General features: G+C 37.6%; 2 protein-coding genes and 1 non-coding gene across 19 annotated transcripts in view; 1 reads left to right on the top strand and 2 right to left on the bottom strand.

Moving 5' to 3' along the window:
• Positions 1–1,466: 1,466 nt before the first annotated feature.
• TMEM167A (transmembrane protein 167A) lies at positions 1,467–22,094 on the bottom strand. Its single transcript, XM_072793146.1, has 4 exons — positions 21,937–22,094; positions 12,578–12,687; positions 8,149–8,183; positions 1,467–3,290 (listed from the first exon to the last, which is right to left on the bottom strand). Exons 1-4 carry the CDS (start codon positions 21,937–21,939, stop codon positions 3,220–3,222), a joined length of 219 nt encoding a protein of 72 aa, XP_072649247.1. The 5' UTR covers positions 21,940–22,094; the 3' UTR covers positions 1,467–3,219.
• LOC140623949 (small nucleolar RNA U109) lies at positions 10,608–10,742 on the bottom strand. The gene has a single exon (XR_012023506.1). It is a non-coding gene; the product is annotated as a small nucleolar RNA U109 (small nucleolar RNA).
• Positions 22,095–22,118: 24 nt separating the features above from the next.
• The window catches only part of XRCC4 (X-ray repair cross complementing 4), a 251,689-nt gene continuing 249,704 nt past the window's right edge, over positions 22,119–24,103 (top strand). For 7 of the 17 annotated variants that reach the window (XR_012015024.1, XR_012015029.1, XR_012015025.1 and 4 more), the window contains exon 1: positions 22,119–22,242. The gene's annotated coding sequence lies outside the window, so the exon portion shown is untranslated. Of the gene's footprint in view, positions 22,694–24,103 lie in introns of all 17 variants that reach the window. The other 10 variants (XM_072793103.1, XM_072793099.1, XM_072793116.1 and 7 more) reach the window with 5 other exon arrangements.

Raw genomic sequence — 24,103 nt, 5'->3', positions numbered from 1 at the left:
AAGGTTTTTTTTTTTTTTTTTTTTTTGGTTAGGCAGGAGGGAACATATATTCAACTCCAATTTTGAGGTAGGTAATAATAGTGAGAAAAAATACAAGACCCTCTAGGATCTAACCTCAGTCCACCTTTTTAGGCTTATGTCTTAATACTCCTCCCCAAGGGCACAACAAGCTAGGTACTAATAGTTCATAAAAATATACCACTGGTGCTTCTGCATACTGCTCTTAAATTCAGTGTAAGCACTGCTTCTCTGGAAGGAAATTCTTATCTCTAAGTTGTCACCCTCATTTTCTTCTAGAGTCCTGGCATATTTCAATAATAACATTCCAATAATAAACATTATCATATTGCACTTGTATAAATAACTTCATCTCTCTCATCCATTGCACTGTGGAGCCACATCCTCATCCAACTACTGGGTGGAAGAAATTATGTACTTGTTTTTCTGTCTTCAGTGATAATGTACGGTCTGTACTCCATAATGCTGCTTGAAAGAATGGTGAAATGTATACATTCTATTTACAAATGTTAGGTCTTTCCCACAAAGCTAGGTAGAGATTTGTTTTTTTTCTTTGTACACCTGGAGGAGTCACTGCATTCTGACCTCTTCTAGGTACTAAGATAAAACTAGATTGATTTGCATATTACTAAGATGAAGGAATCTGTTACAAATTAGATACTACTATTATCCCTAGTGTGAAAGGGCTATTTTGAATTTGAACATGGAAAGTGCCTGACACAGGAGCACAGGCATTTACAAGATACTGGCCTTGAATCCAAATTTTTTTAAGCCATAGAGGGAATTCAACAGACCAAATGGTGTTTTGATGGACTATTTTTTAAGACCGCCTAGAAAGAAGACTAGCTCCTACCATGGACATAGCTGAGGCCAATCAGGAACTAAGTATCAGCATAAAACAATTTCTAGGAGAGACAAATAAAAAGCTAATGGAGCCAGGAAAGAGGTTAGGCAGAGGATTCAAACCTTGCAAAAGCTGTGGACTTCAGTGCCCACCATCCATCCCATCCAGCCCTGCGGTAAGACTATGTGACAGAGGCAGTCCATCTGATGCCAAATTGACCCTCAATCCTCTTCTGCATCCTGTCACCCCACCAAGACCACAACAGGAATATCTGAATATTCTGTGGGCCTGAAACTACCTACGCTGCCCTTTGGGTTAGAGAACAGGATTCAGCAGTAGCTCTTTGATAGAAATACATTAAAGAAAATGCTAATTGCTTTTCTTCATAGAATCCTGTGTCTTTCCTCTACCTCCCAAAGAGCTGGTGTTTCAAAAGGTCACAATGTCTGGGGGCAGAAATAAGCTGCCTCCCACTCTGTTGAGCATCTACACACAGCAAAATTTTTTATACGTTACCACAAATTTTTGAAAGAAATTATTTCTTCCTCCACATTCTACCTACTTTCTCCAAAATGCCAAAATTAAAGAAATGCCCTACAACTGATTACTCAGAATATGCTTCTCTTTATTCAATAATTAGATTTGTGTTAACATATAAAAAACTAGTTGACAAATCTTTTGGAAAGTCTAGTTGGCAGCAAGCAGAGTTGGACAACAGATGGCCACTCAGAAACCAGACCCAGAAAGGTGACTTACTCTGCACGTATATGCTGATAAGAGTCCTATTTTTAGGATACCCTGAAAATTCTTGACCTAATGCAAAGCCCAAAAGATAGTTCAGACACAATGATCATAACCTGATTCTTTGTCTAAAGCAAAATATACAAGATCCTCTAGGATCTATTAGCCAGGGAGATATGCCAAAAATGTAAAATAAACAAATATACTGATAGCCTACAGCAGTTTTTATCTTTTCTGAGAAAAGCAGGCAATGCATAACAAGCTTTTCTTACATGTTTCCTAGAATTCTTTTCAAGTAGTTTAAAGTGGTCTTTAAAAATATATGGCTTTTAGTTCCAGACTTTGTTTCTACAGAAAGAGCTACTGGCAGACTCATTTTAAAATAATTAAATAATTTTCTTTTCTTAAAAAAAGAAAAGGTATTAACAGCTGAGGACAATATCAGATTAGTACTGTCTATGATGGGCAATTTTTAAGTTCTTCTAAGCTGTGAAATTCTAACAATTTTGTTGAACCTTAAGAAATAGTAAATTAACTGCTCTATTGCAAAGTTTATAAGTCACATTCCAAATGTTTCTCTTGCTTTGATGAAAATTGTTGAAAGTCTTTGTTATCAAAACTCAAAGACATTTATGCCAAGGAATATGAAAAGGTACATTTGAAAACTGTTTAACACCACCTACTGAGTTCTAGTTCAAATTGACACATACAAAAGTAAACTAGATTTAAAGTGCTGTATTCAAAAACAAACAAATAAAATACAGTTTTTGTTCGGGGCAATTAAGATAAAAGACCTGACACTAAAAAGAATGAACACAAATAGCATTATCATTCTGTAATTGCTCTATTTTGCTATTTTCACTCTAAGAATGTAGTCTTATTCAGAGAATGACAGCTGATCAAATTTATGCTTAAAATATTTCTCCATACTCATCTAGAGTTTTAGAGGCTACTATACCAGTAAGCTATTCTAAACTCTTTTTATGCTAAATACAAACATTCTCCTGGTACTACTCTTAAGTCACATCTCATTTATCTTCCTCCTTAAAACTGCATAGGCTTGTTTCAAATAGCTGAAACACCTGTGACAAACTATAGTTTGCTTAGAGGTACTGTTAATGGTCTGGTGTGGCTGGAGGAAAAGCAAGCATTGTTAAATATGAATGCAATCCTTACCAACACAAATTGAACTTTTTTTTTCCCCAGTAAAAAAGCTAGTTCAGAAAAATGTCTCATTCTACAAGGATTTATCATTCCCAAATCACAGTGAAAGAAACTTGGGTAATTTACTAATTTTGTTTTCTATTATGCGCCTTGGAGATACCACACTAAGAACTGGTATCTGACATAAAAGAATAACATTGCAGAATGTAATATTGTAGTTACAGTACTGAGGTTGATTGTTACAGACATATTAAACTCTGAGTATTAAACGGTTACATCCTATTTATATAGAACATTGGTCCAATAACGAAAATAGAGGAGAGCAGCTGGAAATTTATCTCATTCAATGTTCAGAGATAAAAGGGTTAACCATTCATTCCATTATTTTCTGTAGATAAGTCCTTTTTTCATACTGAAATCCGATGGCAATTAAATTCTGATATTTTTCCAAGCTACTGCATGAAGAGGATGCTGAAGGCCATCACTATACAGCACACTGCAACATAAGGACTCTTCCGTTCACCTATTGAAAAAACGGGAGATATTCATGTTTATTAACTGAGTAGTTAACATGGATAAGATAAGGTTATTACTAAGGGAGAGGGAGACATAGGACTCAAGATAAAGCTCCTACCACGGAGGCCCATACATTTGGGGGGATGGGCCAAATAAGAACTAGATGCAACATAAAAGCAAGTACAATACAGAATGAGCAAACTTATGCTGATTTATTTCTAAGACTACCTCTTTTTCATGTGTTTAGAAAATCCCTGACACACCATTGCTGCGCCACTGCACAAACCCAGATACTGAAAATGTAACACAGAATGTAGGACACAGATCCAAGATAAATGATCTCAAATAATTGAATTAAGGACCCCCCCGCAATTGCTTATTTTTTCTTGTTAAAAACGGAAATTTCTATGCATAAAAAGAAATGCAACATAGAATTTTTAGCCATAATTTTTTCCCTCAGTGGTACCAATTCATGACACTTAAACAGGGATAAATAAGCAAGCATTCATGGATGAACATAAACAGAGAATGACCAATAAAACTTCATTTAAAAAATGGACATAAACTACAAACTAAGAAAAAGACTCTTAACTATAGAGAACAAGCTGATGGTCACCAGAGGGGAGGTGGGTGGAGGGATGGGTGAAACAGGTGATGGGGGTTATTAAGGAGGAGCCCTTGTGATAAATGCCACATGATATATGGAAGTGCTGAATCACTATATTATATGTCTGAAACTAGCATTACACTGTATGTTAGCTAACTGGAATTTAAAGAAAAACTTTATGATTACTCTTGGGTTAGAAATGTAGAACTTTGAACAACTAATTTTATGAGTCAATTTTCACATGTGTTTAAAAAGTGTTTTTACTTGGAGACTTTCCTTTGCATGAAGCAGAACAGAGCTGGCCTGTGAAACTGTCTTGCAAACAGACAGAGATCCTGTGATTGTGAGTTGTCCCAAACTCATCTTGTTCTTTTCCTGTTTTTCATTAATTAAGGGCTGTACAATTCCACAAAGTACCATGTAAAACTCTGGGGGTGCTTAAGAGAGGAAAAAGGAAGAAGAGGGAGTGATGTGCTACCTCTAGAAATAAGCATAGGCATATATGTGGCGTCCTGTAGTAGAGACTGTTAATACTACCCTCATTTGTATTTTTCTATGATGTTTAAAATCAGCTCTCATCCAGTAACTAAGTTCCTTTGGCAAGGAACTATTTCATTTGGGAAGTTTAAGTTTAGTTAACTATCTCTGGAAAATGTCAATCTTGACCACCATCATCAACTAAAATCCTCAAGGGCATTTTTATTTTCAGAGCTTCCTCAAAGAGCTCACAGTCATCCTGTTATCAATTTTACCTCTGTGTCTGCTCAATGACAATATTCATAGATGATACTACACACATACAAGTAAAAGAAGCATTTGCTGTTTTTCTTAAAGTGTTTTCAGTCCATAGACATCGGGCTACTTTCTATCTAAAGGAAAATCTAAAAAGTGAGACAAAAACATTCTCACAATGCCACTATCTCAACTGGCAAAAATCTTTTTAAACTAAAAAGTAACTTGGGTCATCATTTTTAATCAATGTTAATTCTTTTGGGTAACAACCTAAGTTATCAAACAAAATCAAACCATTCAGACATAATTTTCAGGTGGATTTCATAAACAACCCAGTCAATCTAATTAGGACTAGATACTCTAATTGTCTAAAGTAGTCTTATTAAACACCTAAAAGAAATTAATATTGCCCTAAATTTTCCATCTGCTGGAAATTAAGTTTTGAGGAAGTTCTTCTCTTCCTCATCTTCCAACTTAGAATCCCATAATTTACATATGGGTTTCATTTTCCTGTTTTTAATTTTCTTAAAAGAGATTGCCATGTGGTAGAACTAAACATCTTTGGTTGAACTTGAGTAAGAATGTTACTTCTTGTCTGGTCTTAGGTCTGTTCAAGTGAATGTGAAACAGTTGCTGTAATGTGATGTGTAACATGATAAGATGATTTGGCTGGGCCTTTTCCTATTAAAGATGCATCCTTTCTTGGTGGATACATTCTGTGTCAAGATAAGAGAGGAGTGTGTGGCTGAGAAAGCAGCATATCAGCATCAACGTTTTCTGAGCCATTTTGTGAAAATGAAAAGCTAATGCTTTCACATAATTGGCAAGAAGGAATACTTTAAGTGAACCATTTAACCTATGGTATTCATACAGTTAAGAGAAAAAATGAAAATAATAACTGACCAGGCAAAAAGAAAGGCACAGTTTATAATGAGACATAAAAATAGATGATACTACAGGAAATCATTAAGAGAACTACAGACCAGATGCCTTAAATTTTTGGCTATACTTTTCATGAACAATTGTGAAAAGGTCATCTGGGTTGGCTACTGAATAAAGCTGTATATAATTCTCCAATTACATAAAATGGATTTAAAAATATCTTAACATTTAACCCCCCTCCCCCTTTTTAAAGATTTATTTATTTATTCATTAATGAGAAGCACAGAGAGGGAAAGGCACAGACATAGGCAGAGGGAGAAGCAGGCTTCATGCAGGGAGCCCCATATGGGACTCAATCCCGGGACTCTGGGATCACGTCCTGAGCCAAAGACAGATGCTCAACTGCTGAGCCACTCAGGCATCCCACATTTAAAATCCCTTAATTCAAGTATCTTGTATTTATGAATTAGCAACTTCATAATATTAAGGTGAAAACTCCACTGCCTAACTCCATTTTTATATTTTTAGCAATGAATATTAAGTATTACTCTGATACAGAGAATATCACTTATTAGAACTGTCTTGTTCTTCCATTATGTTCTCTCTTTGCAGTTTACCTGAGTTATTCTTTGCACTCTGTTCCTTGACATTATTTCATTTTCTGGGTGACTTGGCTTTGAAACAAGCAGTTTGGTTTACATATATTTACATTTACTACTAGCTATCTGAATTAGCCATCAAGGGTGCTCTTCTTTCTATCTCTCCCTTCTTGATTATTTTCAAAGTGGTTTAGATTTCTATTGTTATTTCAGGCTTTGCAGCTGTTGAGCATGACTGGATGTCAGTTAAGTCTGTACCACAAATCTCTGTAAATCTAGGCTGGGCCCTTTCAACTCTGGCACTACTGACATTTTGGGCTAATTCAATGTGAGGGGCTGTTGTGTGCACTGTAGCTTATTTAGCAGCATCTGTGACCTGTACTCAGTATATATTCCCCAAGTCTCGTTCTAACAAACAAAATGTCTCCAATTACTGTTAAATGTCCTGATTGATAACCACTTATCTAGGCCACACTTGTGCCTTAGCTACCTAAAGTCAATGATCTTCTCTATAAAAGAAAGATTCACTTGTCTATCACCCCAAGAAATAATAAAGTATGGCAAAAACACTAAGGAAGGACAGTTATGCTAAAAGTATAGTGAATTCTCAAGGCCTTGAAAGAGATACTTTTCTCTGAAACTCCATACTACACTTTCATTTTCTATAGCAAAACACCTAAAAGGCCAATGAATCCTATAATCTCATCATAACAGATTTTAAAAGGACTTCTACATGATTTGGTATGACACTCAAAACTTCCACTGTTAATGGGTCTTGTTTGTCACCAAAAGCTCAAGGGAAGAAAACTTGCTCTCTTATAATTAATTATTTCAATGGCTAACAAACTATTTCTAAAATACATTTATTTACAAAAATTTCTAAATGTCACAAAACTTTAGCTTGTAGTTTTTAATCTTTAATCAATTTTTTTCCTGTTATGGACCATCTTCTAATATTTCCACATCTCTGAGAAATGAAACCAAAAGTAAAACATAATTCTCTAAATGGAAGTTACCTAAGGGACATGGCCCCTAAATTCCCCCTCTTATTTAAAGTGATTCTTTGGGGTAATTAAGGCTATTGTTAGACTAGCTAAGTAGACTGTCAAATGCAGTAAAATTTTTCTTTTTAATCAAAGTCTCTTTACTTTATAAAAGAAAAAATAGTTACATATGTATTAAATATTGGAAGAGTACTAAAATTAAACTTTTTTTTTGAGGAATTCATAGAAGTAATTCCAAAGAGAGGTAATAATCTTTTGTTCTGTCCAAGTGGAATAAGCACAAATGCTCTAAAATGTTTTTTTTGAACTAGCTATGTTAAAAAGGGTCTGATCTATTATTAGAGATTACTGGTGAATTACATCAGTAAAGTACATTTTAATTCATTCACCTGCCAAGCACTTGAGAGTGTACTATGAGCTTGGCACTGTGCTAAATGTTATATACATATAGGGATGGGAATAAGAATAATTATTATTTAAACAAACACATGATGACACTTAGAAAATAATCACATTTAACTTTGATCAATTAGAACAAAACTCAGCTATGACCACATGTGTTTGACAGGTCAAACATTTAATGCTTTCTAAAAGACAACATTCTTGGACTTAGCATAGGGCAATAAAATGAATACGTTTAAATCGTTGCTTAGAAGTCTTTCATCAGATAGGAAATTTATCCTTAGTTATCAAAATAGTACACAGTATACAGAGCAGCATACTCTATACTATCAGCATGTGTGTATAAAAACTATACACATCTGTCTGAAATCTCAACACCTGGAATGCATAGTATTGGATATCTGAATTAGATTTTTCTTGTATTCTCCATCTTCCTGCTACTTAAGTATTATGAGGTATCCATCATGTCTAGTTTTAAATAGCACAAGGAAAAGAGTTTGGGGGAATTCCATAAACTTTAGCAAAAATGTGCAAAAAGGCCTGCAGTTTAACACTGACATTTGATTTGTATGAATATGGCTTAAGTAAATTGCCAACAATTTATAGCTGAAGATGGGGAGATTATAAGCAAAAACTTACCAATTCTGGCGCACTTCCAAAATATACCCAACAATCTGCATAGGATAAAAAAGGAAAAAGTAGCTACTGATTACTGGGAACAGTGTTATCATTCTCTCAGTATCCTATAGAGCATTCATTACAAACTGGCATTTTCTTTCTGATACTTGATATTTCAAAACTGAAATTTATTTGATATTGAGCTACCATTTATGTAGGAAAGTAGGACACAGTGAACTTCAAGTACTTTATTTTCAAAAGTAAAAAATGCATATGCCAATTTACATAAACATTATTTTTGAGAAAATGATAAATGAACACAGTTGGTTTGGGGTGATTTTGACACAAGATATACAACTCTCACACTAAAGAAATTACTTTTCACAGAATGCAGTTCTGTATTTAAACGATTTATAACCATGAACTCCAATGACAGGATTTACATAATTGTCATGCAATAAAGGACGATATAAAAATATGTGCCCATGTTTTCAATATAAGTACAAAATCCTAGTTGAGGGACACTGTGCATGAGTTAACTAAATATGGCATTTAAAACACATACATTCTGGAAATAAGAAATAGAGTGATGTTCATTTCAATTCTATGAATGAATATACTATGAATTAAATACAAATTGTACACATATTTCACTTAAGATATATAAAAAGTACCAGTTTTTTAAAAAAAATACCAGCTTTAAAAGAAAACCAATGGAGTCATTCAATGAATATAGATAGCTAAAAGATATAAAAAGATTGTAGACGGCCATTTTGTTGCTCTGACAAGAGAATTATAAATGGTGTTATACATGGCTACAAATCAAGATAAATCAGCAGAACTTATTATAGTAAGTTAGAATTGGTGTAACAAAATTGAAATACTTAAATTCCAGAGAAATTTATATTCTTTTTTTTTTTTTTTTTACGTAAGAGATGGCTAGCTGATGAATAATTATATCTGAGTGGTTAGCACTGAAAGAAATTACTGGTTCAAGTTCCATATACATTACTCCTCTGAAGTATAACTTTCTGACCTCAAAGCAAAAAGTTTCTTAGTTCAGATGACATGAAATGGGAAAAATACAAGTTTATTTTGAAGGATGGCCATTCTGACAAGTGCAACAATTTTACTATAGGAATAAAAGGACAAAATTCAAATATACTCTTGAAAATAAGAAGGATAATATAAGGACCAGATTGTGCCTAAATTTAATCCTACTTAACTGGTTGCATAACTATGAGCAAGTTATTTTCTCTTCAATAGGACTCACCCTCATAGGCTTGTTATAAGGATTCAATGAGTTATTACACAGAAAGTCTTCAGAAGAGTAACTAACATATGCCATGTTCAGTAATAAATAGGTTAATGGCACATATGATAGTAATTTCAGGTATCACTTAAAACTGGCTTACATGTCATCAAAAAGTGGAAGGCAGTTAGTCATCTGCAATGCCACGGATCCTTGATTCTAAAAACCTATTGATTATAACATTCATTATTGATTTAAAGCTACTCTGGATAAAGGATTCAGAGGCAGGACATCCAAAGCTCCTGTACAGGAAGCCTGGAGTCTCACAGAACATAATCTAAAACCATATTATCACAATTAGGGTCATTTCAGGTTTGAAATAACTCAAAGCATCACTGGGAAATTGTTTTAACATACATTAAAAACTACATAAATGAAAAAGATTTCCTAACTCAGGCAACTTACAGATTTATCAATACCACTTTGGCCTTTCCCATATATTTCCCTACCTAGACATATTTCTATAATATGCCAAATGCTATTTATCAAAACACAGGAACTTATGCTGCTTGGGTTTCCATGGTTTATAAGCCAATAAATATATCTACCGATAAAGCTCATCAACTTATTTGATTAGCTATTTCTTATTATAGACTATCAGGTCTATAATAATAGGAAATGAGGCAAAGTGGCAATTGTTTATTGCTGCTTTTTAGTTTTATATTATTTGAAGCAGCAAAAAAAATGTTATTTTCAAGAATGAAATCAACAAGAATCTGTTTTATCTAGTCTAGATATCTCATACTCAGTATAACAAGTTTATTTTGAATCTCGTAAAAACATACATGTAACAGAGAAGGACAATGGCCTGTTGAGAATTTCTCCCAGAGAAAATATTTCTTATACACAAGTCAAAATAAAATGGGGCCTAACATTTCTATAGAAACAAAGTTTTAAGAAAAGCCTTTAAACAGTTGACTGTATTAATATATGTTTTTGTTTTTTTAGATTTTATTTAATTGAGAGAGACCGATAATGACAGAGATAGCAAGAGAGAGCACAAGTGGGGAAGAGAGGGAGAAGCAGGCTGCCCTCTGAGCAAGGAGTTAGATGTGGGGTTTGATCCTAGGACCCTGAGCAAAGGCAGATGCTCAACCGACTGAGCCATCAAGGTGCTCCTCAGCATATGCTTTAAATATAAAAATAGGTATGCTATTTCTTTGCTTTTATATGTAGGAGAAATATACTACTACTCAACCTCTACTGTAAGGCTGGTAGCCCTGAGAACTCCTTTTTTAATGTAGCATGTAATGGATGTATTCTTGCTCCCCAAAGAATGAGGAGCAGACTTTTCCACATGCAGTCTACTTTCTTCCTAACAGCATCAGAAAAGCAGAAATATTCTATTTTGCTACTATGTGATTTTTGCTTAATGAAATAAACCATTAAACATCTTATTTAGGTGGATGTTATGCATTATATTATAATACCAAACAACAGATCAATGAGAATGCCTACTGGTTTCTACCATATGCTCTAAGTCAATAGTCAGGGGTTGCAGAAGGAAAGGAAGACATAAAACCACTTAGTTGGGGAGAAAGGCTTTATTTGTTGCTTTCTAAGCAACAAATAAGATTATGTAACTTCAACAAAGGGACAAAGTACTATATAATTTCAAAGGAGGACAAAGCAACTGAGTGGAAGACTAAGTGCAGGAGGACTTCAGAGAAAAACTTGTGATGAAAAGTCATCATCTACAAAGGAAGAGGGGCATTGTCATAAAAACTGATGGACAAATACCATCAGTAGGTTAAATAAAATCCCTCAGGCCAATAGCAACAGATGATCAATTTACTAGAACAGGATTATCAGTTTGTAATATTCAAAATTGGTTAGAGGTTCTATTTACTCCTTTATACATGTTTAATAACCCTAGGAAATAAAAAGGGAAAATGGTAACAAAAGCCAAGTGATTCAGATAACAGAATGTTTGAATAAATGCTAATTATGTCCTCAAAGATAGAATGGAGATGAAGGAAAGTGAAGCAGAAATTATTACTCTCATGGTTATCACCTTGCCTCTTGTATATTTTCATTAGTGGAATAGAAATTGACCTTGTAGGATCCTAATTTGGCCTGATACAGGTTTTGGAGATAATTATTCCTATGTGAAGTATTTTTTCATTCTTTTATTTCTTAAAACGATTGAGGAGGTATAGGCTTTTATCAAGAAAGGATTAAGACACTTTTCCATAGAAATTAATAAATATGCAAGGCAAAGAAAGTTTACATAGCTTCCACCACATGGTCTGTTTTTTTTTTTTTAATATACCTTTCCTTGTGGTTGAAATCAATATGTATTTCTGTTTTATGAAGATGGCACTTTAAAAATTTTAATTCTGTGTGGTATCATATTGAGCTCAAATTTTTTCAGGATGTGAACATAAAATAAAAGGGATGTGGCAAGCCCAAGACTTAATTTTTATTATGGCTTTAAGTAAGCTAAATTTCTCCATATGTTTGCTTTCTAATAGTAACAGGGAGCCCATATGATTAGAGCAGTCTTGGACTGGACAGAGAATGGCCACATTATAGTCGAATGGACACAGTGCTTGCAAACTCTTTTATGCTTCAAAAAACAAGATAACCAACTTTACTAATTATTTCACTAAAAAATAAGGCCCAATATGGTCTTTGATGGTACTAAACTGTTATTTCTAATCCCATAAAAAAACCTGCCATGTCTTTAAATATACTTCTCCCTATCCCTCTCAGTCTAACACATTTCAGGTCACTTCTGATATTTTAATAAATAAAAATTTATTGGAAAGCCTGGGTGCCTCAGCAGTTGAGCATCTGCCTTTGGCTCAAGGGTGTGATCCTGGGGTCCCGGATCGAGTCCCACATGGGGCTCCCTGAATAGAGCCTGCTTCTCCCTCTGCCTGTGTCTCTGCCTCTCTCTATCTCTGATGAATAAATAAATAAAATTTAAAAACAAAACAAAACAACAACAAAAAAATTTATTAAGATACTGTGAACAAAAGTTTTTAGTTTTTAAAAACTAGGGGAGAAAGTGTAAAAAGTTATTACAAAACTAAGTGATATACAGGAATTAAATTATTTAATGACTTCTATGCTAATTTATCCTCAATGTCTATAGGAACTAATTTGGGGGATTAGGTATCATTAGTAACATACCCAGTTTTATTTCTGTCCAGGAGGCTGGGTGCCAAGGATCGGATATAAGCACAGGTACATATAAGCAGCAAGATTACAGTCAACAGACTCTGAAAATTGAAAATGGCAGACTAAAAAGAGAAAAAGAAAAATTAATATCGCAAGAAAAACAGCAAAGGTAAAAAAAATGCCAGACAATTTCTATTAAAAATCATACTTTTGTTCCTCTTATAGGCAAACAGAATAACATGTCTGAGAACACTTAAAATCCCAAATCATAAGGTATTCCGAGAGTGTACTTTCCTCTCCATTCTTTCGACTAAGGAATGCAGAAGATGCAACAAAAATTCTAAATTCAAGAACTTGAAAACACTACTAAAGATGACATGAATCCAAAAAAAGCTCACCAAAACGTAATCAATTTGTGATTAATATAGATGTTCTAGGAGCCTAGACTACTAGGCAGGACATAGTTTTTTCAAGCTCTGCAGATACATGGCCTTAAGACCTCAGCTGAATCATTAACCTAAGTCTCTCTCTCACATCCATAAAACTGGGTGGGCAGTGGGGATATGGACTAACTGTTGCCTGAAGTTTCTCTCAGTTCTGAAATTTTTTTTTAGGAGAAGAATGCTTTCAATCTAAGCAATCATGTTCCATGCATTGACTAATCCTAAACTATTAGATTTTGGTGAAAGAAAACCACTTGCTCTTTCAGTGCTGATTCTTTAGAAATTATTCAAAAAATTTAACACGGGAATCACAGGAAATCATTTCCCCAAAGTAAAATGGAGGTGGACTCAGTCTATTCAGAATTCAGCTCAAGCATCATCTTTTCCAGAAAGTCTCCTTGGACCCATCGGCCCCCCCACCTCCTTTTCTCACATTGAACTCTCGTTTCTCCAGTTCCCACACAAACTGTTACACATTTTATAATACTCATCCCTGAAAGTGGATAATATCTTATCAGGCTCTGAACCCCAGCTTCTGACTTTTCACCTATCAGAGAGTAGACCAATAAATAATGGTTGAATAAATAAAACAATTTGAACAATGTTTCTATTACGTAAGGTAGGTAAATCAATCTCACACAGTAACTAGCAAAATGCTTATTAGTAAACTCAGAAGGACCTCCTATAGTGACTGTCAGAGGTTAGACAAAGAATAAGAGCTATGAAAAATTTTTGAGAAAGGCCAAATTGTTACTTACAAATATTAAATGTCGCCTGAAAAGCCCAAAAAATCTAGTGAATAATAGTTATAGACAATAAGGGAACTGAGTAAGGTGGCTGGGTACCTAATTAAATATTTAAATCAAGAGTCTTCAGAATTACATTATCAACCAGCTGAAAGACCTAATGGAAAAAAAAGTCTATTTGTAATAGCAACTAGAATAAAAGCTGAAATACCTAGGAATAAGCTTAATAAGAAATGCAGCACTGGCATTAAAGAACAAAACTGACAAAATCTTTAAATGTACTAAAAAACATAAAAGTAGAATGGAGTGGAATACCAGCATTGGAAAGCAACATCATAAAACTAGCATATAAATTTAAAGTGAACTCAATACTAACCAGTTATTTTCAAAATACACAACCGATTTTGAAGTTCATATGGAAAAATAAATCAGAATCAAGAATGGTTATTCTTAGGAGATTCCTTAAACAAGAACTAACCTTGTACCAAACTGTCAATAGTTTTTAAGCTGTTATTTATTTTTATGATAAATCTTTATAAACTATTCAAAACATTAAGAAATTATACATGTTATTTATCACTATTCTTAAGGACAAAAAATATTTATGTACAATGCTAAGCAGTGGGGAAAACTGCACACAAAATATCACAATCAGCATATCTTCAGGTGGGTAAACCTTTATGCAAACGAGAGGGGAGAATGCAATGATTATCTCTGGAGGGTTTTTAATCCAATTCTCAAATTTTCTGGATTTCTCAAAATTTCTAAGTGGTATCTTAAGAGTCTGAAAAAGATAATTATTTGTAATTACTATTTTAATAGTTTTGTATGCAAATCATTTCTTCTTGGATATATAAAGGATAAAGTTTAGTATGTCTTGGTTTCTTATTGAATTGAATTTTAATTTTATGTTTGTGAAAGCAAGTTATACAAATTTTATAACTGAAGTAAATCAATAAATGAACTTAAAGAGAAATTCTATATAGAAAACACAGTATTTCACAATGTTTATCTTTCAAAGATCTCATTTTCAACATGTATATATTGATAGAGTATTTGATAACAACCTCCTGAAATATAAGGCACAGATTTCTTTCCAGCCAACATAACTAACAATGTATTTAGTATCTACTGTCTAGAGCATGAGGCTAGACACAGGATTAAAAAAAGTACATAGCAGGATTCCTTCCTTTCAGAAGTCTATAGCTAACAACAATAACTGATATTCACCAAAGGTTTGTTTTGGATTATTTAATCTATCCTCATATATTTGAGAAAGGTGTTACTAATACCTTTATTTTATATATGAGACAACTGAGGCACACAGCAATTATGATCAAGTTAGAACAGGACATATATTTTAAAGAGTAAATAGCAATTCCCTGTAGCATATGCTAAGTGGTGGCTGAACCATACTGGCAAAAAAAAAAAAAAAAAAAAAAAAAAAAAAAAAAAAGCTGTTTTCATAAAAAAAAGAAGTCAGGAAAAGCTTCAAGAAGCAAGGACTAAGTCAAGAAAGGGCACAATTAGATTGGCAAAATAGAGAGCAGGCTCCAGAAGAAACAAAAGAATGGAAAATATGAATGTTTAAGGAATTTGCATGTTTAAGGAATAATGAGCAGACATTGTATTAAGCAAAGAACTGATGTGGTAGAGTGATTGGAAAATCAATTTGTAAAGTAGGTTTATCATGTTCTTAATGGAGTATCTATATTTCACAATTTTGCAATATGTACTTTTTCCTTCCCTGAATGTCCAGTGGGGGGAAAAAAAAGCTTAAATGATATGATGTCTGGGATTGGTTTCTAAATAATCCATTGTATATGGTGTATATGGTGTGAGGTGTGGGGTTGATGAAATGCCGAGGAATGAGGCTTCACTATACTCTTACCTCTGTATGTTGAATTTTCATATAATAAAAAATTTTAAGAGGCACTTAAAGACATGCCTATTATTACAGAAGTGGGGTGTGTGTATATATACATTCGTGTGTGAAACCACTTATAGATGAAAACCATTTACAAGTGTGTAATATATGATACATACAACTTTGTTTCTGGGGTTTATAGACTTGAAAATTTAAACAAATATTCTTAGGTGGTAAAGTCTTTTAGATGTACTCCTATTCTGACCAAACAAGAATGTTTCAAACTTAAGACATTAGCCTACTACTGCTTACCCTACCTAAGCATTCCTTTTAATGCTTAGCATCCGTTGTCCTCTGATAGAAAATTTTTGTCTCAGATTTAAAGGAAACAGATGTTCCTGTTCTTGTAGAAAAATAATGGAGATTTTCAATAGGAAAATGTTATTACAAAGGAAGAAGCTAAGAAAAAAAGCCTATTCTATTATAAAATAGAGGAAAAGATGATTAAAAAAGGTGATAAAGGAAGTAAAATTTATTTACTGTGTTTAGTTTTTTTCAGATCATGAAATCTTTTTCAAGTTACTCTTGTGTTTTTGCACAGGCCATCTATTTCTGCCTAACCATCATGTTTCAACATAAGAGTCACCTCTTCTGTGAAGTCTTCCTGTCCCCACTTGCCACAACAAGCAGAGTCAGGATCGTTGTGCGTGTGTATATGATGGATAGCACCCATCAAACTGTACTGTAATATTCTTCTCTATTTAAGTTTTTATCAATTCTTTGTGCATATTAAACAAAATAGTTCAGAGAAGTCACTGAAAAATGTTAAATGAACAGGCACTTGAAACAACTGCAAATAATGAACATTTTAACAAATTCAAGAGCATACTTAAATTCCAAATTAACAACAAAAATTCTAAATTAACAATGCATGCTATTAAAAAAAGGACAGATTACACTGCTGAATATTTTGTTAACTATCCAAGAGAAATTGTCACACATGGCACTGCATTTATATTTACTTGTCAATGATATTTTGGAAAATGCAGATGGAAGAAACAAATACCCTGATGTTTATATGTGAAGGGCCCAGGCTGGAGGGTAAAATAAAAGCCTCAGGTAATTAATTCCCTCTCAGCATCTCAATCTTCTTGTATCACTAGCTGGAATTCACAGAAAGTTCTACCAAGAAGCCAGATTCAAGGTACTTGCATATGGGACAATGAACGTATTGACTCCACCTAACTTGTTAAGAGATATACATCTTCAAGAGGTGTGGATGACCTGACCGAATAGGCTAGCTGGTTGGCATCTAATTCCAGAACCTCAAGAAATTCTCAAATCTAAAGTTTACCTACTTTTCAGTTGGGAAATGCCAGGGAGTTATACAATGGCATGCTGCCCAGTTTAAACAAATTTAGCTAAATATTAAACATCAAATAATGCACATTGCAACTAAGGAATTATAATTCAACTCACTCCTTCTGGAGGCTCTAGGAAAAGAATGTTTTCTTGCCATCTCCAGTTTCTAGATGCTGTCTGCAGTCCTTGGTTAGTGACTCCTCATCACACTGACCTTGATACTTCTTTTGTGACTATGAGCCCACTGCCTCCCTCTTAAAGGGAACCTGTGATTGTTTTCTCTCCCCATTCCAAAAAAGAAAAAAATTTTTAAAGATTTTATTTATTTATTCATGTGAGACAGAGAGAGAAAGAGAGAGAGGGAAGGAGGCAGAGACCCAGGCAGAGGGAGAAGCAGGCTCCATGCAAGGAGCCAGACATGGGACTCAATCCTGGGACCCCAGGACCACACCCTGGGCTGAAGGCGGCGCTAAATCACTGAGCCACCCGGGCTGCCCCCCATTCCAAAATTCTTAATCACATACATCCAATCTCTTTTGCCAAGTAAGAGACATATTTACAGGGTTTTGTTTTTTGTTTTTAGTGGGGAAGGATATTCTGTCTACCACACCTAACAGACACTTCCTTTTCATTCCCTAGACTTGGGGCTGCCTGTGATACTCTCTGGAGCACAACCTCAAATATGATCAGAATGGTGACATCTGGGGTTGTGGAATATAGCAGACTTGCCCTGCCTTTTAACTGTTAGTCTCAAAAGTGTTAATTCTTCTAAACAATGTAATGGAGATCCTAAACTATTTTTCTCCAAAGGACCCTTTTACTAATCCTTCCATGCTCAAGACCTATCATCTCCTACTCACAGACTTTCTGATATGCTTCAAATAATTACGCCACTGTACTAAATTAAACCATCCAAACAAAAAAGAAATATACTTGAGAAATCACTCTGTTTAATCATTCTTAAGTAAATCACAATTTGTTAGGCCATCTGAAATAATGAAAATAATTCAGACTTTCACCTGGCCACTGCTGCAGATGAACTAACTTATCAGTGAATAGATGGAGATTGGTTGGTGCAAAGCTTAGTGCTAAAACAAAAAAATTACTTGTGATGTTAACACATCTTTTCAAAAACTATTTTCAAGTCAATTTTAAAAGTTAGGAATATTTATTTCAGATTCAATATTTATCATTTTATCTATGAGGATACAATTTCTTGTTTTCAGTCATATCTGAATGTTAAAACTATATTCATTAAGTTTGGATATAAAGGCAAGAATTCAGTGTAAGGTTTTGTTTAAAGATTTATAAAAATAGTTTAAGAAACCATCAGAGGCATTAGGAATAGAGGGAAAAATAGGGGAAAAGATGCCAGTAGTATAATTATAGGCACAGAGAAGTAATGAGAAAGGCGCAGAAATACATGTATTTATATGCTAAAACAGTTGTCTTAAGTGCTCAGTGACTGGTTGCTAACTGTACTTAATCTACAGAAAAGACTACGGCTACAGTATTTTCATTAGTCTTGGATCACTTGAACTCCACATAGCTTATTTATTTTTAGCATTATCAAAACAAATTGCTTAACCCATTGATGAACGGTCTTCCTTATGCATATAACACCGTGTGGGAGCTTGGAATGTTGATTGCCTCTTATGAGGGAGTAATTGACATATTAAATTCCTCCAGTTTAACTGGAATTCACTTTAAAACAAGAATTTAATACCAAAGATAACTTTTAAAACCCCAAATAGTAACAATTTTACTCGTTTTAAGACTTACTGCTTTTACACATTTATCCTTCTCTGGAGGTGGAAGGAGACCCAGAAATGATATTCCTGACCTAATTGTGATAAAAATTACCCAGCACTACAAAAGTGGGTCAGCATTTTATCATTTACAAATCTAGGTCAGGCCAGCATTTTCTAACTAGTTTCTACTTGTAAACTTATACGTATCACTATTATCTTTTAATATGGGAAACATGGAAATGCAGGGATAAATGAAACCTGTATATAAATGTGCAAACAGCAAACACCCCCCCACCCCCACTTGCCCAAGATAAGTCACTTACTATTTCCATTCACACAGAATTATTGACGTTTTCTTTTGGTGTTATTAGCATCTAAGTTCAACCTTTGTTGCTTACTATAAGGGAGCACTGAAATTATACCTGATATGCAAATTATCTTGGTTTAATTTGAAACCAAAAAACTAGGATTGCCTAATGTTTTGATGTTGAAAACCTGTCTCAGTATCAGTGGCCATTAAACATTTGCATTATTTAGGAAATAATCCAGTATATAAATTTGCCTTGAATAAATCTGCACCTCTACTTATAAAAGGAGGAGCTGGATGAAATAGTCATTTGATCTTATTGGTCTTGTCTAAAAAATGTAGAGACCTTTTCTACTTACACTTTCCACTTAAAATTAAGAACTTTCAAGGCTATGAGGAAAGCTGTAGCCCAGAGTAGAAGCAACTCAGTTCTGTTCTCCACTGGCAACGTAGGTGGTCATTTGTACTTACTTTCATCTCATTGTCATGGTACGTATAATGCATTTGCTATGTTTCTGTGGCTTAGTTTCAGAACGATTTTATAGATACCAGAGATCTAAATATAAAGCAACAAGGGGATCAAAGAGTTGATAGGAGAAAGCATATATAGAACTAGGATAAGCAGTGGATTTACAAAAAGCAATAAATACTTGACATGTTCTTGATAATTTGATAAGACACAAGTATTCCAAAGGACAAAGTGCAAGTCTTATTATGAAGAAAAGTGTTCCGACCATGCAGTCGGGAACGACCAAGACTGATAAGTGGGACAAACTTCTTAATATATGGAGTCAAATGGTATGAAGCCTGGCTGTTCTTTAAGAATCACTTGAAGCTTTTAAAAACTATCAGTGCCCAGAAATTTGGACTGAACTGGTTGTGCTCCGAATTTTTTTTTTTTTTAAGATTTTATTTATTTATTCATGAGACACACAGAGGCAGAGGCAGAGGGAGAAGCAGGCTCCAAGCAGGGACCCTGATGTGGGACTTGATCCTGAATCTCCAGGATCACGCCTTGGGCTGAAGACAGGTGCTAAACCACTGAGCCACCCAGGCATCCCTGCACCTAATTTCTTAAAGCTCTTTCCACTACACATGTTGTTTTTCTTTATTGTAGCAGACAACACATGGAATTTACTGATTTAATAATCTCCCCCAGTGGACTATGAAGTCCTTAAAGGCACTGAGCATCTTTTACATGACTCTGTTTCCTTAGATGTGTAAAGTCTCTCTAGTTGCCATTAAAAGACCTGGTCTGTACTTTAGAAAACTCCAGCAAGAGAGGGAAGAAATATACGCAACAATGTATTGCTGTTTTTTTTGTGGTTAAGAGCTATGCTTGGAGGGACCCTGGAATCGTTGTATACATGAAAAGAGACTCAGAAGAAAATAGAAGGGCAGGGAAGGATTTCTGGGAAGAGGTTACCCTTAAAAAAAAAAAAAAAAAAAGAATAAGTCTTTCTTCTTTTTTAATTGAAAGAGGAACCACAATTCTCTAAGTTAAATAACAGTCCGCTAATGACACTACCGAGCGGAAGTGTACTGATCCGATTGTGTGGTAGGGAGGCAAAGGAGCTGGAGCATATTCTGGGCTAAGGAAGGCATAACCTGCCAGCAGACTCCCATTTCCTCTGTTAAGTGGTAAAGTTCTCCAGCAAAGGCAGTTTTCTATGCCCCATCTAGAACCAAAGCAGATGGGGGAAAGCAAGATACGATGAGTTTTCGATTAAATGTCTAAGTGTTTAGTGTTGGTATGGAGTTCTGCGGGAACTTCTACAAACAGAAGCTGGGTAACTCCCACCTCACAAGAGCTTTTTCCTGGCGGGGTTGGTCATGGTTGCTTTCGATACTGTGATCAAAGATCCTCATCCTTGGGGATCCCTGGGTGGCTCAGCGGTTGAGCGTCTGTCTTTGGCCCAGGGAGCGATCCTGGAGTCCCGGGATCGAGTCTCACGTTGGGCTCCCTGCATGGAGCCTGCTTCTCCTTTCTGCCTGTGTCTCTGCCTCTCTTTATGTCTATCATTCATTCATAAATAAATAAATAAATCTTTAAAAAAAAAGATCCGCATCCTTCCCCCAGAAACATGCTCATCAGTGCAACATTCGGCCTGTGGATGTGGTGGATTCACCCGGTGTAGAGGCCGCTCGCGTGTCCCCGGGCCTTCAGACACAACGTGGGAGGTTCCACTACTCCTGACACCGCATCTGTCCTCTGTCCTCGAGGCCGGGCACCATTTGCCTTTTTTTTTTTTTTTTTTCTTTTTCTTTCTTTCTTCCCCCCTGCCTGGAGGAGATGTATGCATTTCTTTTGAAGACTTTTCACGACTCGTTTTAAATTTTCCTAAGAGGCCCCAGCTACCCATGGAATCTGCAGTGACACAACATCATACACCCACCCCTAAGCCTGGGCGGGGAAGGCCAGACCCCACCAGCACGTTCCTAGAAGGAAAACCCCTTCTGCAAGCAAAGATCGCCGACCGGGGGCCTGAGTGGTCCCCGACTCGACAGACAAAACTGGGGCGGAGGGGTGTGCAGCTCGGGGTTTCCTGGGCCACAACGCAGCCCCTGCGCCAGGCCCTGGACGAGCGCGATCTCGAGGCCTCCACGCCTCCCCAGGGTCAGGGCCCACACCGAGTCTTACGCAAACCACAGCGTTAAGGCAACCGGCGCGTTTCCTCGAAACAAATGAGAAAGGGGGGCCGTGCGGGAGGCGCCGGCACCTGCCACCGCGGGGCCTCTCGGGCGCGGGGGCACCACACGGCTCCCGGGCCTGAGCGCCTCCGAGCCCGGCGGGGTCAGGCCAGGGACGGGGCTCCCCGCCCTCCCTCCAGCCCTGGCTCGCGCCCGCGGCCCCTTCGCGAGGCTCGGCGGCGACCCCCCAGCCCCCGGTCTTACCATAGTGAGGCCGGCGGAGCCCCAGCCACATCACCCTTCCGGGCCCGGGGCGGAAGAGGCGTGCGCCCCCGCCCCGCGCCGGCCCTCACCCCCCTCCTCTCCGCCCCTTGTCCGGTTGGGCCTGTCGCGGCACGTCCTCCACAGCCGCGCCACTCGGACGCCGCGATAGGCTCCTCACTGCCGGAAGGGGCGGGACTTAACGGACGTCACGCGCCGCGCGGACGTGGGCGGCGCTCCCATTGGCCGCCGCGGGCCGTCTGCAGGCGCGGGCCTTTCGGAGGAGGCCGGAAGTGGGGGAGCGGCGAGGTAAGGTCCGGAAGTGGGAGATGCGTGTTTCAGGGATAGGAATCTGCCGTCCTGGCCTGTTTTTGGGGTCTTGCTTCCCCCCCTCCTCTTTTTTTTTTAACTTCGGGGTCCTAGAACTCCTCAGTGCGCGAGGTTTGCCAGCTCGGGGGAGCTCCCGGGGAGGCCTGGTTCCCCCGACCTGGGCGCACGCTGGGCACCTCGGCGTCTCCCTTCGCGCCCGGCGGATTCCTCAGGCTGCGGAGCGCCTCTGAGGGGCGCTGTGGTGGTCGTGACGCTGGGTAGGCGCTGGACCCCGGGGCTGTGACACCCTGACGCCGGCCTCCTTGCCCTCGGCGCCCTCGCTCCTTAAGCTGCCCCTGGGTTTGCTCTGGGGCCCGGAGTGTGCGAGGCCTTGGGGTAAGGCAGGGCCGTGGCGACCAGTGGAGCTGCCCTCGCTGACCTCAGTAGGCCCGTAGGTATCCGGAGGAGGGGTCCACCAGCGACAGGAACCGCAGGCCAGCTTCCTCTTCTTTTCTTTCTTTCTTTCTTTGTTTTTTTTTTTTTTTATATTTAATTTATTTATTCATGACAGACACAGAGAGGGGCAGAGGGAGAAGCAGGCTCTACGCAGGGAGCCCGACGCGGGACTCGATCCCGGGACCCGGGTCACGCCCTGGGCCGCAGGCAGGCGCTCTACTGCTGAGCCACCCCGGCTGCCCCTCAGCTTCCTCTTTTAATCAGTTAGTATTAGTATTAGTATTTAGCTTCTTTTAGTTTTGATGATCCCACTGGATGAGGCTTCATATTCCAGCCGCTCTGTCTTTGCAGAGACCGAATGGAGCAGCAGGTGCTCTGACGCGTCTAGTTCGCACATTTCTTGGGCCTCCCTGGAAGGCTTTTGGATCAAAGTGGCATCCTTTTTTTTTTTTAACCACCAGTCGGCCTCCCGCCTCCACCACCCCCCCCTTTTTTTTTTTTTACTTTGCAGCTAGTGTTGATGGGTTCGTTCTTTTTCTTTTTTTCTTTTTTCTTTTTTTTAATTCACTAGTGGTCACATACATTAAAAGGCAGTGGTTTTACTTAACCGCTTGTTTTCTGTGCTCCTCAACTAGCCTCCGTAGTTGAAGTTAGGTCTTCGTGTTCTGGTGTTTGCCCTTCGCCGCCCTCTTTTTTTATATTCTTTCTCCGTGGCGTTTAGATTAAGACCCGTGTTTGACCTGCATGGTATTTCTCTTTAAGGAGTACTTCTCTCTCTCTTTTTAAAGATCTTACTTGTTCATTTGGCAGGGAGAGCACAAGCAGGGGGAGAGGGAGGCACCCCGCAAAGCCCGCTGTGGGGTGTGATCCTAGGACCCTGGGACTTAAGCCTCCCAGGCTCCCGAGAAATGCTTCTCCTAACCTTTCTCCACTTTTTTTTTTTTAAGAATTTATTTATTCATGAGAGACAGAGAGACGCAGAGACACAGGCAGAGGGAGAAGCAGGCTCCATGCAGGGAGCCCGACGCGGGACTCGATCCCGGGACTCCAGGATCACTCCCTGGGCCGAAGGCGGCGCTAAACCGCTGAGCCACGCGGGCTGCCCCCTTTCTCCACTTTTTTTTTTTTTTTAAAATTAATTAATTTATTTATTTATGATAGGCACACAGTGAGAGAGAGAGAGGCAGAGACACAGGCAGAGGGAGAAGCAGGCTCCATGCACCGGGAGCCCGACGTGGGACTCGATCCCGGGGCTCCAGGATCGCGCCCTGGGCCAAAGGCAGGCGCCAAACCGCTGCGCCACCCAGGGATCCCCCTTCCTCCACTTCTGAGCTCGTTCATTGATTGCTCTTCTGAACAAAAATCCTCTAAGGACTTTATGTTCCAAACCCCAGTTCCTCTTTTT

This window comes from Canis lupus, chromosome 2, assembly GCF_048164855.1.
Source record: "Canis lupus baileyi chromosome 2, mCanLup2.hap1, whole genome shotgun sequence".
Taxonomy (NCBI): Eukaryota; Metazoa; Chordata; class Mammalia; order Carnivora; family Canidae; genus Canis; species Canis lupus.
The sequence above is the reverse complement of the archived record's forward strand: the minus strand, read 5'-3'. Positions and strand labels throughout refer to the sequence as shown.